The sequence below is a fragment of the Lemur catta genome, chromosome 1, assembly GCF_020740605.2.
Source record: "Lemur catta isolate mLemCat1 chromosome 1, mLemCat1.pri, whole genome shotgun sequence".
In the NCBI taxonomy this organism is placed as follows: domain Eukaryota; kingdom Metazoa; phylum Chordata; class Mammalia; order Primates; family Lemuridae; genus Lemur; species Lemur catta.
The window spans coordinates 143,996,836-144,011,467 of NC_059128.1; the positions used below are offsets into that span (position 1 = coordinate 143,996,836).

Here is a 14,632-nt window from a genome sequence, read left to right on the forward strand (position 1 = left end):
TGATACTATATGAGAAAAACAGATGAACAAGTGAATGAAAACAGTCCATCAAGTACTGTAACAGGTCTAGGAGTGCAAGACATGAGACATCTTTCATTCTATGCAAATGCTGGAGAACACAACTCAGTTTCTAGACCTTGAGAATGCTAAATCTGAAGACAGGAATGTGGAGGTCTTCTATTCCCAACTTCCTCCTCTTGCAGATGGGAAGATACCACACTGTTATGTCATGTGTATGAGGTAGGAAAGTGGTTGAGAAAATGGCAGCCTCAAGAGGGGGAGCCTTGATCAAGTGCACAGAGCAGCCTCATAGCAGTTGGCACCAGAGCCAGACATGTAGGCGCCCAGTCCGTGCTATATTCTGGAAGGCTCCATGCCTTTAATGCCACTGTATTCTGAAACAGCCACTTGTGGAATTACTTTAAACCTTCATGTGAGATTAGCCAAGTCACCCCAGGAGCCTTTACTTTCATTCTTCCTGCCCAAGCCCTTTCCCCCTCAAGACTTCTTAGCTGGGCATCCTACCCTCTCTCACTGGGCCACCATAGCTTGAGAAGGCTCCAGTGTAGGTGGATGAGCAGACACTGAGTGGCCTCTGCTCCTTGTCTCCAGGCGACCTTTAAAGGCTGGATGGACATCATGTACGCAGCTGTCGATTCCCGAGAGGTGAGTCTTGGCCCACTGTGCCTACAGCCTTTCCCTTCATGCCTCCTGCCAATGTAAGTCTGTGTTTAAAGTGAGATGAAGATTGCCCTGGTACCAGAAGGGGTGATCACCCAGCAGCCTCACACTCTCCCTCCTGGCAGCAATGTCCAGCTGCCCTTCTGTTGGGTGTTTCCCCTTCCACACACACTCCCCAGGCTTCTCAAGGTCTTCCTCTGTTCACCACTGAAGAAAGCACCAGATAACCTCTAAAGGACAGTGTATGTGAGGCCACTCCCTGGACAGAGGTGGGATCGAGAGTGGTGGCCAGAATAAAGGGGCATGGGAAGGAAGTAGATGGAATTTCAGGTATAGTCCTGAGAGCCAGGTGAGGAGGTGCTGCTGGGGAAGGACCCCTTCCCACTGTGGCAGACATGGTCGAGGCCCTCCCTTGCCCCTCAGCCCATCTTTGAGTTCACCCACAGGCTGCCTTTCTGATCCTGTGTCTGAAGACTGTCTTCAGTGCTTCTGAGCTTGCTCAGCAGCCCCTCCCCCAAGGACAAGGGATTTAATGTCCCCAGGGGCAACCCATACCAGTAAGTTTTAGGAGCATGTAGATAAATACTCCAGCTTCCCTGTCCCTTGGTGGTGCAATTCCAAGGTGTGTTCTATGCAATTCCTCAGAGGCCCCATAGGCTTGAGCACCCCTTGCCCATAATCATGGCTGCTTAACCTCATCCCCTTCCTTAGCTTTTCTCCTGTTCCTGCTCATTCTCTCCATCTCCTCCTTCTTGCTTCCTGGGATCACCTCTAAATAAATTACCTGCACCCAGCTCCTTGTCTCAGGTCTGGCTTGTAGGGTGAACCTAAACTAAGACACCCACCCTCCTTCCCCTCTGCCTTGTCTGGTCACAGGTCAACATGCAGCCCAAGTGGGAGGACAATGTGTACATGTACTTGTACTTTGTCATCTTCATCATTTTTGGCGGCTTCTTCACACTGAATCTCTTTGTTGGGGTCATAATTGACAACTTCAATCAACAGAAAAAAAAGATAAGTGCAGCTCGGGTGTTTCTGCTGCAGAGGTGAATCTTATTTTTCCTGTCCCTGGCCCACTCTGGCCTCATAGCTAAAGCCAACACTACTCATAGCCCTTCATGCCTGATCAGAAGCCCAATTTCAGCCTTTGACACCAATGCCCACCTTGGGCCCCTGATTGCCGCCCTCACTCCTGGTGCCTGCGGCAGCTGCTGCTGCTACTGGAAGAGTTGCATTTCTCTCTGTCAGTAGAGTGCCTTCCTCCCATCCTCACCCTTGGGTCCCAACCCTCTTCCCAAAGTGACCTTGGTCTTCCCAATGGGAACCAGGCATGCTGGGTGTGTCTCAGGTGAGCCCTTGGGAAATATAAACAGGGGGAAACATTCTCCAGCACTTGCTGCTCTGCTGGGGGCTCTGCCCCCAGAGGACTGAGTCAGGACACCTCAGGAAGAGCAGGGCTCCAGCGTTGGCAGAATCCCAACTTCCTTGGAAAGGGGAGGAAGGCTTTTGCCTCCAAGGGTGCTGACTCTGATTAATAGGAACCTAATTCCAAATAACTTCTCATATTTATATTAATTATAGAATATGAAGGCATTAAAGATATAAAATACTTTCATGTTATCCTTTCACTTAATTCTCTCCATATCTCTGAAGTACATAGGGCACCCTATTAGATTTGTGTGAACCGAGATCCAGAGAGAAAAGGGGTCATGTGGAAAGTCACATAGCACAAACTCTGAAGCCTGGGTTTGCATTCCTGTCGCAACTACTTGCCTGACGGGTGATGCTGGCAATATTTTAAACCTTTCTGAGTCTTGGTTTTCTCATTCATTCAATGTGGTTAATAATAAGTACTCTCTGAATTGTAGTAAGAGGTAAATAAAACCCTGTACAAAGAGTACCTAGTTTAGGGCTGAACATACAGTGGGCATAGATGCTAAGCGTTACTATTGTAATTTAGAATATGTATCTACTGGGCAGGCATCTTGTCTACAGGAAATCCTCAGCCAGGGTCCTGGGCATTAGAAGAGGGCAGGAGAGGTCTGTGGGAGCAAGCAGAGTGCACAAGTGTGATCAGTACCCTGGGGAGTTTGGAGATCATTCAATCAATCCTTTCTCCCATCTTACAGAGGAGGAGACCGAGGCCCAGAGACAGAGCTGGCCATGTTAGGTTCTTAAGTGAGATGAGCCAGTGATCACGCTGGGCGTGAAACTGCACAGGCTCAATCCTTGCCCAGAATTCTTAGCATGATCCTACCCACTGCTTCTGGCTCCCACTAAGATGATCCTCTTAGGAAGCCCTTTGTGTCCACAAATTTTCTGAAATCTTTCCTCAAACCCTGCAGATCTCAGCCCATTTTCCCAGCATTTGCAGAGACTAATTTACACAAACATGCCATTGATATGGGTGGCTTTCAAATTATGTCGGGAAATGAAAGGTGAGGTTTGAATGAAGCAAGTCCAAAAGGTCCCTAAAGAAAACTAATACCCAATTCTAAGGGAGGAAGACATCTTCAATGGTGTCATTTCTGATACTACAGCAGCAGAGGGTATTATGACGGGCAGGGCCTCAGGAGAACCAATCAAAGATCTCTCTGAGACCAAGGACCCAAGGATGAGGCAGTAATTTTCCTCAGGTCCTCCTCTGCAGAAAGGGCTTGAGGGCCTGTGTCCCAGAGTATTTGCTCCAGAGGCCCTGAGGAAATCTCTCGCCCCCTGGCAGGGACTGGGCTCTAAAAGCCCAGTGAATTCGGCTGGAATGAACAGGCTGCATCCAAGGCTCAGATTTGAACCAACATGAGCTCCTTGAGCTCTGTTCCCAAGCCCTCCCACACTCTGTCCAGGCACCATCTCTAGGTTCCCAGAGAATAGAAACAAGCTTTGCTTCAAAGACCCAGGCAGGGAGTCAGAGATGGAATGCAGTCCCTCTGCTCTGTCATTGGTTGTTGCAAGACACTTCTTGATCCTGGGCTTGGCACGTCTGTCTGCAGAGGAGAGGAGAAGGCTAAGACAGTCCTTTTCCTCTGTGTGTGCTGATTTTGGTATCCCTGAGTGTTCCTGTTGCTTTAATAACAACAGTGTGGCCCTCTCTGCACTTAGGGGGCCAGGACATCTTCATGACAGAGGAACAGAAAAAGTACTACAACGCCATGAAGAAACTGGGCTCCAAGAAGCCCCAGAAGCCCATCCCACGTCCTCTGGTAAGCCCCAGAACTTTCCTCTAGCAGCAGAGCATGTCTGTGAATCCAACCTGCTAGCCTCCACTCATGGCAGGTAGGGGCCTGGCCAGTGCTGTTTGTGGAGGAGGAGATCCGGGTCAAGTTTGAAGATAAGGGTGAAGAGGGTTCCCAAGCCCAAGGAATGAAAAGTTTAAAAGAAGAAACTCTGGCCTTCTGGAGTGGACATACCTCCTACAGGTGCTCCAAACGAACCTGTTTGGGGAAATACTGAGTTCCCCGAACAGTTTTAGGGTTCAAGCACAGAATTAGAAGCAGATTAAGCTAAATGACAGTAAGGGCAGTTAGAGCCCAGAGATGAACCGTTTGTGTGGTTATATATCACAATCTAGGTTGCAGAGGATCACCAGCCTCACCCTGCATGCCACCCCAAAACTCCAGAGCGATAAGAGAGGAAATGGCCAAAACCTAACTCTTCTGGGATCCACGATCCAGTCATGGTCATGGTCAAATGGCCTAATAGGAACCAAGAGTCATCCCTCTCTGGAGTTTAAAGATTGGACAAAAATTAGGGCCAACCTCTACTCTGACTCCTTTTTTCACAAAGACCTCAAGAGTCATGCCCTTGTATTCCTCCCTTAAAAGCAACACCCAAACCATACATGATATCACCTCAGCCCTCTGCCAGGAGATAGAAAACATCAAACCTCCAGGTGGCCCCAAGATAGCACCCCTGTTGGGAAGGGATGAACAGGTTTGGGGGTGAAGATGTTGATATGTCAGAAATTATGCTGAACTTCTTCAAAGGATTTCTGAGCCATCCACTCCAGTGAATGGAATTGGCATCTTGTCCCTTTACATAATATTTCTGTGGCTAAGATGTGGCACAAACCCTTTAGCCCCTCCCCACACAAGGGCAAAGTTCAAAGACCTTCAACAAAGGAGCAGGCCTTTCTCTAAATGAATTAGGGAGACATACATTCTGTTGGCCAAGACATTAATTCTACTTCTGATGTTTATTCAAAGCCCAAGGACTCTATAGTCAGCAGGTGGTGAATCCCTCCAGGGGCCTCCGACCTCAAAAAGTCCAAAGTCTAGTGGAGAAGGGAAGCACATATGAAATGCTAGAACTCAAAACTGACTGAAAAGGCTGTGGGAGCCAAAGAAGGAATAGGGCGATTTGGTTTAATGAGATTAAAGAAAGCTCCCTGGAGTCAGTGGGGCTGAAGAGAGATGGATTACTCAGAGCTATTGAAATTTAGATACTCAAGAGAGGGGACTAGAAGGGCATTGCAAATGGAGGGATAAGCATGCACCAGGACAAAGGAGGTGTCTGGTTATAACAAGGGGCCTGGAGAAGTAATGAGAACTTAAACTGGGGCAATGAGGTAGAATCAGCTGAAAGTGAGATTTTGGAGGAGGAATGTGAGGGAGACAAAACTCATCCATGGAGTACCCAGTCCCTCCAGATGCCTGGTTTATGTTGGCCCAAAGGCTCTGACTCTACCATCTTTTGTTTTCTCAGAACAAGTACCAGGGCTTCGTCTTTGACATTGTGACCAGACAAGCTTTTGACATCGTCATCATGGTTCTCATCTGCCTCAACATGATCACCATGATGGTGGAGACTGACGAGCAGAGTGAAGAAAAGACAAAAGTCCTTGGCAAAATCAACCAGTTCTTTGTGGCTGTCTTCACGGGCGAGTGTGTCATGAAGATGTTTGCCTTGAGGCATTACTACTTCACCAATGGCTGGAATGTGTTTGACTTCATCGTGGTGGTTCTCTCCATTGCGAGTAAGTGGGCAGCCACTTGGTGGGGAAGCCTAGCCTCTGCTTAGGGTCATTTTGGCTACTCTTTCAAAACCCAGGGGACAACCAACAAACTTTTAAAAATGTATCTTATCTGTATGTGCAGCCTTCCAAGAGCAGTAGACTTAAAGTGCCCCTGGGCTGCTCTTTCGGTGCAATAAAGAGGTTCTGCTGGCTTTCCCCACGCTGTCAGGAAGTGTTTTCAGGTACCTACTGTGGGCACAGCCCATGGCCAGAACCTCGGGTCTGACAGGGAACAATCACTCCTTCTGAGAACTTGAGACCGTAAGATGATGGAATTTCCAGTGGACCTTACTGTTACAGTCTTGAAAGCAGGGGGTGGGTGTTATCATGTGAGATAAATCATAAAATAGGTTCTGGAAAAGGAGATGGGTTGCCATCACAGTGAGGAAAGTTGAGGAAGAGATTATTCAAAGAAGATTCTTGGCCAAGTGCAGTGGCTCACGCCTGTAATCCTAACACTCTGGGAGGCCAACACAGGAGGATTGCTTGAGCTCAGAAGTTCTAGACCAGCCAGAGCAAGAGTGAGATCCCGTCTCTACACAAAATAGAAAAATTTAAAAAAAAAAAAAAGAAAAGAAAAATTAACTGGGCATAGTGGCACAGGCCTATAGTCCCAGCTACTTGAGAGGCTAAGGTAGGAAGATCACTTAAGCCCAGGAGTTTGAAGTTGCTGTGAGCTATGACGATGCTATTGCACTCTAGCCTGAGCTACAGAGCAAGACTCTGTCTCCAAAAAAAAAAAAAAGAAGAAGAAGAAGAATATTCTTAAGTCTGGGCTTTGGAGTTCAATTTCTATATAACTGTCCTATTAGGGAATATAAGTGATAGAAAAGTCAAGGGATCAATACCAAGAGATCAATGCTGTTAAGGCCCAGTCTGAGTGTTATTGAGTGACAGGCCCAGTATTTTGGGCCCAGTGGTGTTCAGAGAAAATTAATAGAGTCAGAGGCTAACGTGGGGAGCAGAGCTGCCATAATTGAGTACTCACTGAGTTCTGAGCACTGGGCTGGGCTCTGTGAATCTTCACAGCTGCCCTGGGAAGGAGGTGTTATTATCCTTTTTTGATACATTTAATATTGAGATTCAGATTTTAAAAAGTATGCAAAGTCACAGAGGTTGTAAGGGGTGGAGCTGAATTTAGACCAGGCTATGTTCTTTTAATGAACTTGCTGCCTCCCACCAACAGCCAAGAGACTGTCCCTGGACTTCTTGTGGTTAAGCCAAAGTTTGATCCTATGAAGGCCAAATCCCAGCTTACCAGCTTCACTTTGCATTATAAATATATCCTGATCGCTTATATTCTGACCTGCTTACTTTTTATGTCAGGGCATGGATATAGATTGAATTTCTCATTGATTTACTATCAAAAGCTGATAGCATCTAAATACAAAGTTTAATCAGTCTCTCCACCCTGGTGGTGAAACACAACCTTGGGTTGCATTTATTTGCTGAGGAGGTTTTGTTTTTGTTTTGTTTTGATACTGCTGTTACATTTTTAAAGCCACTTTATTGAGATATGATTGATATATAAATAGTTCTACATATTTAATGTCTACAACTTGATGAGTTTAGAGGTAAGTATATACCCATAAAACCATCACCATTATCAATGCCATAAACATATCCACCACCTCCAAAAGTTTCCTCTGGCCCTATCCATCTATCTATCTATTTACTGGGTGCTAAGAACACCTAAAATAAGATCCACCCTCTCAGCAAATTTTTAACACACTATTATTAACTATAGGCACTATGCTATACAGTAAATGTCTAGGACTTACTCATCTTGCATAGCTTAAACTTGTACCCTTTGACAAACACCTCCCTGACTTCCTCTCCCCCAAGCTCCTGGAAGCCACCATTCTACTCTGTTTCTATGAGTTTGACTATTTTAGATTCTGTATATAAATGGGATCATGTAGTATTTGTCCTTCTGTTTCTGGCTTATTTCATTTACCATAATGGGAGTTTTTTTGGTTGGTTGATTGTTTTTGTTTTGTTTTGTTTGTTTTCCAAAGTCAGAAACTCTAAAGGCCATTTTGATTTTATATTAGAGAAGGGAGCTTGCGTATGTGTAAGTAATATAGAAACAAAATATATCCAAAATACTTAGTTCTATGATGGGAACACCTTAACTGCCAGTTCCTGTGACCTATGCAGCATTCTGCCTCTCCATGGAACAGAAATCGCTTACAGAGAGAGCTAGAAAGCAAGCAAACAAACCCACACGTCAACCTCTGCCCGCCCTGCTTGTCTCCCTCTCTTCCTTCTCACCAGCGAGACACACATTGAGTATCTAATTGTTACAAGTATGAGGACTCATTTTCCTTTGAAATAGGATTCTGGGGCAATTTAAATTAAGACACAGACCAGTTGTCTGGCAGAAAATTTTAGTAGGTTATGGGAAAATGTGCCAGTTAAACTGGACTTTAATGGAAGGGTTTTTGGCCCAGCACAGTGGCTCACACCTGTAATTCTAGCACTCTAGGAGGCTGAGGCAGGAGGATTGCTTGAGCTCAGGAGTTCCAGACCAGCCTGAGCAACAGTGAGACCACATTTCTACTAAAAATAGAAAAATTAGCTTGGCATAGTAGCATGTGCTGTAGTCTCAGCTTCTTGGGAGGCTGAGGCAAGAGGATCACTTGAGCCTAGGAGTCTGAGATTGCAGTGAGCTACAATGATGCTGCTGCACCCTATCCAGGGTGACAGAGCAAGAATCAAAAAAAAAAAAAGAGAGAGAGACAGAAGGGTTTTCACAAAGATTTTATAATCCAAAAGTATAATTATATATAATTATTTCTCAAGTCCCTTCCATTTCCTTCCTTCTTCCAGTATGATATTGTGACCACCTGTATACACACAACAAAGGGCAGGTAGGGGAAGAGGTCAAGGCAGCCCTGCAAAGAACTTGCTACCACATCTTGTACTCACCTCACTTCTCTCACCCAAAGACCTTGCCTCATCTTTGGTGGAGGCCTTTGGTCCCAATAGGTCTCCATAGGTCCCCAAGACCAAGTTTCAAAATTTTTCAAATTAGACATCATATAGGGGAACATACACATTCTTCCTCTTTCCAACCTTGTTTGTAATTGGGGTTGGGGGCAGTAACTGACCCTAAAAAAAAGCCCCTCTCCAGGCCTCAACATAGAGTTCAAACACAGCTGGAAATGGAAGAAACGAATTAAGCCATTATGCAGACAGCTGGCCATTCAAAGCCATTCTGCGTTAGCTGTCAGCAAGTTGCCCCACTCCTCAGGCCCCCTGGTAATTAACACACTAGGCACTGTACAATTATCCACGGGACAATGTGCCAGGAACTGAGTCAATCTTCACAGCGGGAAATAGGGAGATGAATCACAGGGGGTCCTGGCCGTCACAGAGCACAGGACCAGGGTGGAGGAAAAGGCATGACCCACAGCCTGCAGTCTCAGGGAGGAGCAGGGTCTGTGTCACAGACGAAAACAGGCAAAGGACTGTGGCATGTGGAATGCGCTGTAATCACTTCCGGCTGAACGAGTTACAGAAGATAGGGTTTTGATCACGGAGGTTGACTGAGAAGATATTCTGGGTGGAAAGAAAGATAAGAACATGGCAGGAAGGGTAAGACTTACTTGAGGGAGACAGGATTTAGGCAACAGACATTTAGTAAGCCCCCACTTTGTGCCAACCACCATGCCAGGCTGGGAGGACCCAGTCCTTGCACATGGTTGCTCAACTGGGGTCCGTACCGAGCAGAAATGAGGGTGTGTGGTCACAGCCAACTTCGTCAGAGCTCATGGTTGGAGATACTAATTGGGTAATTTTCCCCCTCTTTAAAGGCCTGGTGTTTTCTGCAATTCTCAAGTCACTTGAAAGTTACTTCTCCCCGACACTCTTCCGGGTCATCCGCCTGGCCCGAATCGGCCGCATCCTCAGACTGATCCGGGCAGCCAAGGGGATCCGCACGCTGCTCTTTGCCCTCATGATGTCCCTGCCTGCCCTCTTCAACATCGGGCTACTGCTCTTCCTCGTCATGTTCATCTACTCCATCTTTGGCATGTCCAGCTTTCCCAATGTGAGGCAGGAGGCTGGCATTGATGACATGTTCAACTTCCAGACCTTTGCCAACAGCATGCTGTGCCTCTTCCAGATCACCACGTCAGCTGGCTGGGATGGCCTCCTCAGCCCCATCCTCAACACGGGGCCCCCCTACTGTGACCCCAATCTGCTCAACAGCAATGGCTCCCGAGGGAACTGCGGGAGCCCAGCTGTGGGCATCATCTTCTTCACCACCTACATCATCATCTCCTTCCTCATCGTGGTCAACATGTACATTGCAGTGATTCTGGAGAACTTCAATGTGGCCACAGAGGAGAGCACCGAGCCCCTGAACGAGGACGACTTTGACATGTTCTATGAGACCTGGGAGAAGTTCGATCCCGAGGCCACCCAGTTTATTACCTTCTCTGCCCTCTCCGACTTTGCAGACACTCTCTCTGGTCCCCTGCAAATCCCAAAGCCCAATCGGAATATATTAATGCAGATGGACCTGCCCTTGGTCCCTGGAGATAAGATCCACTGTTTGGACATCCTTTTTGCTTTCACCAAGAACGTGCTAGGCGAATCCGGGGAGTTGGATTCTCTGAAAGCAAACATGGAAGAGAAGTTTATGGCAACTAATCTTTCAAAATCATCCTATGAACCAATAGCAACCACCCTCCGGTGGAAGCAAGAAGACATTTCAGCCACTGTCATTCAAAAAGCCTATCGGAGCTATGTGCGGCACCGCTCCTTGACACTCTCCAACCCTCCACGTGTGCCCAGGGCTGAGGAGGAGGCTGCCTCACTCCCAGATGAGGGCTTTGTTGCATTCATGGCAAATGAAAATTGTGTACTCCCAGACAAATCTGCAACTGCATCTGCCACATCTTTCCCGCCATCCTATGACAGTGTCACTAGAGGCCTTAGTGATAGAGTCAATATGAGCACATCTAGCTCAATGCAAAATGAAGATGAAGCCACCAGTAAGGAGGTGACTGCCCCTGGGCCCTAGTGAGGACACTCCAGCATGGATCTGTCCTGTTCTGATGTGGTCTTCTGCCCTGTGATAACTCTTTCCCACTACAGATGGCACCCAGCTACAACCTCACCAATGCATGCCACTGGTCACAATGTCAAACTGGGCAGGGAATGAAACTGGCACCCACCTTTGAAAAAGCCTCCATATACCAAAAGGAGTCAGAAGCCAAGAGCACTTCCACTGTGACTTCCTTCTGAGTTTTAATATTACATGATGGATTCTCTTACTTTCCAGACAATGTCCCTTGTCTTTTTATTTTGGTTGTGACCAGAGATTATATTTACTGAGACAAATTTCTCAGAACCAGAACTTCCAAAGATATATTGCAAGGACATCGCTGAAGGTCCAAGGAAGTCCTCTGTGAAGCGCCGCATAAAGACTAGCAATGTTATTTAGGATTTTGCATGACTGCATGTCGAGAGCTTCTGAACAACTGCTCTGGCCCAGGATAACACTGTGGTCTATGTCATGAAAGGCCTTTGAGATGTCCATTAAAATTAATATTTTTAAAGGTATGTTAATACCAATGTTATATCTTAAAGCATCACTTTTTTTCTCAATTGTGTGATACTAACATGTGTCACATAATACTCACTTTCAGGGATCCTAATGTTTTGTAGTTTGAGCTTGAGGCCGGGTGGTGCAGGAAGGAGCACTGTCCTGAGCCCTGGAGATGCAGGTTCTAATCCTCACTCTTCCACTGACTGCCTGGCTGATTGGGGCCACGGTCTTTCCCCTTCAAAACTCAGTCCTCCTCCCCCGCCCCTTGTAAGACTGGTGGGAGGGGTGACTAAATGGACACTTTCTATATGTCTCGCATCTCATGGTCTGAGTTGTGCCCTGCCCTGTTCAGGTGAGAAAAACACTCTCTTCAGAGGCTGCAATGGCCGGACCTTTCTGCTGTGTTGCTACAGAGGCATCTTTTGGATACATTCCAGAGCCTGTTTTTGTTTTGTTTTGTTTTGTTTTGTTTTTATTTCAGCTCATCATGGGGGTACATAAGTTCAGGTCATATACATTGTTCATGTCCCGCCCATCCCCCCGAGTCAGAGTCCCAAGCGCGTCCATTCTCATTCTCCAGACAGTGTGCCTGGCACTCACCATGTAGTCATACCTCCATCCCCTCCCCCCCCACCTCCCCGGGTCTGCACCTTCAAGCATGACCATTCCCCAGAGGGTGCGCAATGCACTCGTCATGTAGGCATACACCCATCCCCTCCCCCCACCCCCCATCCCAGTCTGATATCCAATTGGTATCCTTCCCCGATGTACATTTAGGTGATGATCAGGGAAACCAGTTTTCTGGTGAGTACATGTGATGCTTGGTTTTCCATTCTTTGGATACTTCACTTAATATAATGGGTTCCAGCTCTCTCCAGGAGAACCAAAGAGATGTTGTATCATTGTTATTTCTTATAGCTGAGTAGTACTCCATGGTATACATATACCACAGTTTACTAATCCATTCGTGGATTGATGGGCACTTGGGTTGTTTCCACATCTTTGCGATTGTGAATTGTGCTGCTATAAACACTCGGGTACAGGTGTCTTTGTTAAAGAATGACTTTTGTTCTTCTGGGTATATGCCCAATAATGGGATTGCTGGATCAAATGGTAGGTCTACTTGAATCTGTTTAAGGTATCTCCATATTGCTTTCCATAGGGGTTGCACTAGTTTGCATTCCCACCAGCAGTGTATGAGTGTTCCTGTCCGCATCCACGCCAACATGTGTTGTTTTGGGATTTTTTGATAAAGGCCATTCTCACCGGAGTTAAGTGGTATCTCATTGTGGTTTTGATTTGCATTTCCCTGATGATTAGGGATGTTGAGCATTTTTTCATACGTTTTTTAGCCATTCTTATGTCTTCTTTTGAAAAATTTCTATTCATGTCATTTGCCCATTTTTTGATAGGATTGTTTGAGTTTTTCTTGCTGATTTTCCTGAGTTCTAAATAGATTCTTGTTATCAGTCTTTTATCTGATGTGTAGTATGCGAAAATTTTTTCCCATTCTGTAGGCTGTCTGTTTATTTTCATGACTGTTTCTTTGGCTGTGCAGAAGCTTTTTAATTTAATCAGGTCCCATTCATTTATTTTTGTTGTTGCTGCGATTGCCTTAGGGGTTTTCTTCATAAATTCTTTGCCTAGACCAATGTCTGTAAGAGTCTTTCCTACATTTTCTTCTAGAATTCTAATCGTTTCCCATTTAAGGTTTAAATCTGTTATCCACCGTGATTTGATTTTTGTGAGAGATGAAATCTGTGGGTCCTGTTTCAGTCTTCTACATGTGGCTATCCAGTTTTCCCAGCACCATTTATTGAATAGGGACTCTTGTCCCCAGAGTATGTTTTTGTCTATTTTGTCAAAGATTAGATGGTTATATGAGGATGGTTTTATATTTGGGTTTTCTGTTCTGTTCCACTGGTCTGTGTCCCTGCCCTTGTGCCAATACCAACCAGTTTTAAGAACCACAGCTTTGTAGTATAGTTTGAAGTCTAGCAAATCAATACCTCCCATTTTGTTTTTATTGCTTAAGATTGCTTTTGCTATACAGGGTCTTCTCTGATTCCATACAAAGTGTACAATTATTTTTTCTAAATCTGTGAAAAATGATGTTGGTAATTTAATAGGAATTGCATTGAATCTATAGATTACTTTGGGTAGTATAGACATTTTAACAAACTCTCATTCCTACTCAAAGTCATGGAAGCTAAACAACCTTCTCCTGAATAACAATTTTGTAAAGGAAGAAATTAAGTCAGAAATCAAAACATTCTTTGAATTAAATGACAAAGGTGACACAACTTATCAAAATCTATGGGATGCAGCTAAAGCAGTCCTGAGAGGAAAATTCATTTCCATAAATGCCTATTTCAAAAAGACAGACAACTTACAAATAGACAACTTAATGAATAGACTCAAAGAGCTGGAGAAAGAAGAACAGACTGACCCCAAACCCAGCAGAAGGCGAGAAATTATTAAGATCAAATCAGAATTAAATGAAAAGGACAACAAAAATACTATAAGGGAAATTAATAAAACAAAAAGTTGGTTCTTTGAAAAGATAAATAAAATAGACACTCCAGAGCCTGTTTCACATCTCATAATCAGACTTCAAGGAAGAGGGTTTTTACATTCCCCTGGGGCCAGGACTGCATAATTAGTATAATCAAAAGAAAAGGGGCATTTTGAGAAAGAAGATCTGGTAGATAAAAGGTATGGCCAATAGTTTCTTTCATTCATCCTACAGATCTTATTAAGTACCTACTATGTGACAAGTGCTGCTCCAAGAACAAGAGATAACGTAGGAGTTAAGCTCCAAAAGACAAATCAGAGTTAAGCAATGAATGGAGCAAGGGTTGGTGGAAGACTATACCCAGGCCAAAGGCACATAGCAGGTCTTCAGGGGAAGGAAAGCAAAGAGTCTATATGACAACATAGGACATAAGGATCTTAATGACAGCTGTGATCTTCTATTAACTTTTAGGACATTCTCAGCCACAATCACAAAGATCAGGTCAACTCAATGGATATAGATTTGATCATTTCATAAGATTTTTCCTTTTGTACCATTACAAAGCATAGAGGTGGATCCACCTTACATGCCTTATGGTCAGAGATTTTCTGGGGACTTGCTCTCCCTCTTCTGTCACTGCTGGCCCATCAGATGCCAGAGAGGCTTTCCAGATGCTTATTGGGGTTTGGCAGCACCCACAGATACGGATTAATAAGATGATGGTGGATAGCAGAGGGCATAGGCCATCTCGGCACAACCCGGCTATTCTCTGGATACCTGGTTTATATCTAAAAGAAGAGTTCAACCATATGGCTCTTCCTCCCTAGTGCCACTGAACCAAGGAGCACAGACATTGACTGTGCAG

General features: G+C 45.3%; 1 protein-coding gene across 3 annotated transcripts in view; it reads left to right on the forward strand.

Moving 5' to 3' along the window:
* SCN10A (sodium voltage-gated channel alpha subunit 10) overlaps positions 1 to 10,724 on the forward strand; it is an 82,905-nt gene extending 72,181 nt beyond the window's left edge. For all 3 annotated transcript variants that reach the window (XM_045555659.1, XM_045555665.1, XM_045555668.1), the window contains 5 exons: positions 613 to 666; positions 1,558 to 1,695; positions 3,777 to 3,881; positions 5,383 to 5,653; positions 9,511 to 10,724. In XM_045555659.1, the coding sequence (XP_045411615.1) occupies positions 613 to 666; positions 1,558 to 1,695; positions 3,777 to 3,881; positions 5,383 to 5,653; positions 9,511 to 10,724 (1,782 nt within the window). The remainder of the gene's footprint in view (positions 1 to 612; positions 667 to 1,557; positions 1,696 to 3,776; positions 3,882 to 5,382; positions 5,654 to 9,510) is intronic.
* Positions 10,725 to 14,632: the final 3,908 nt, after the last annotated feature.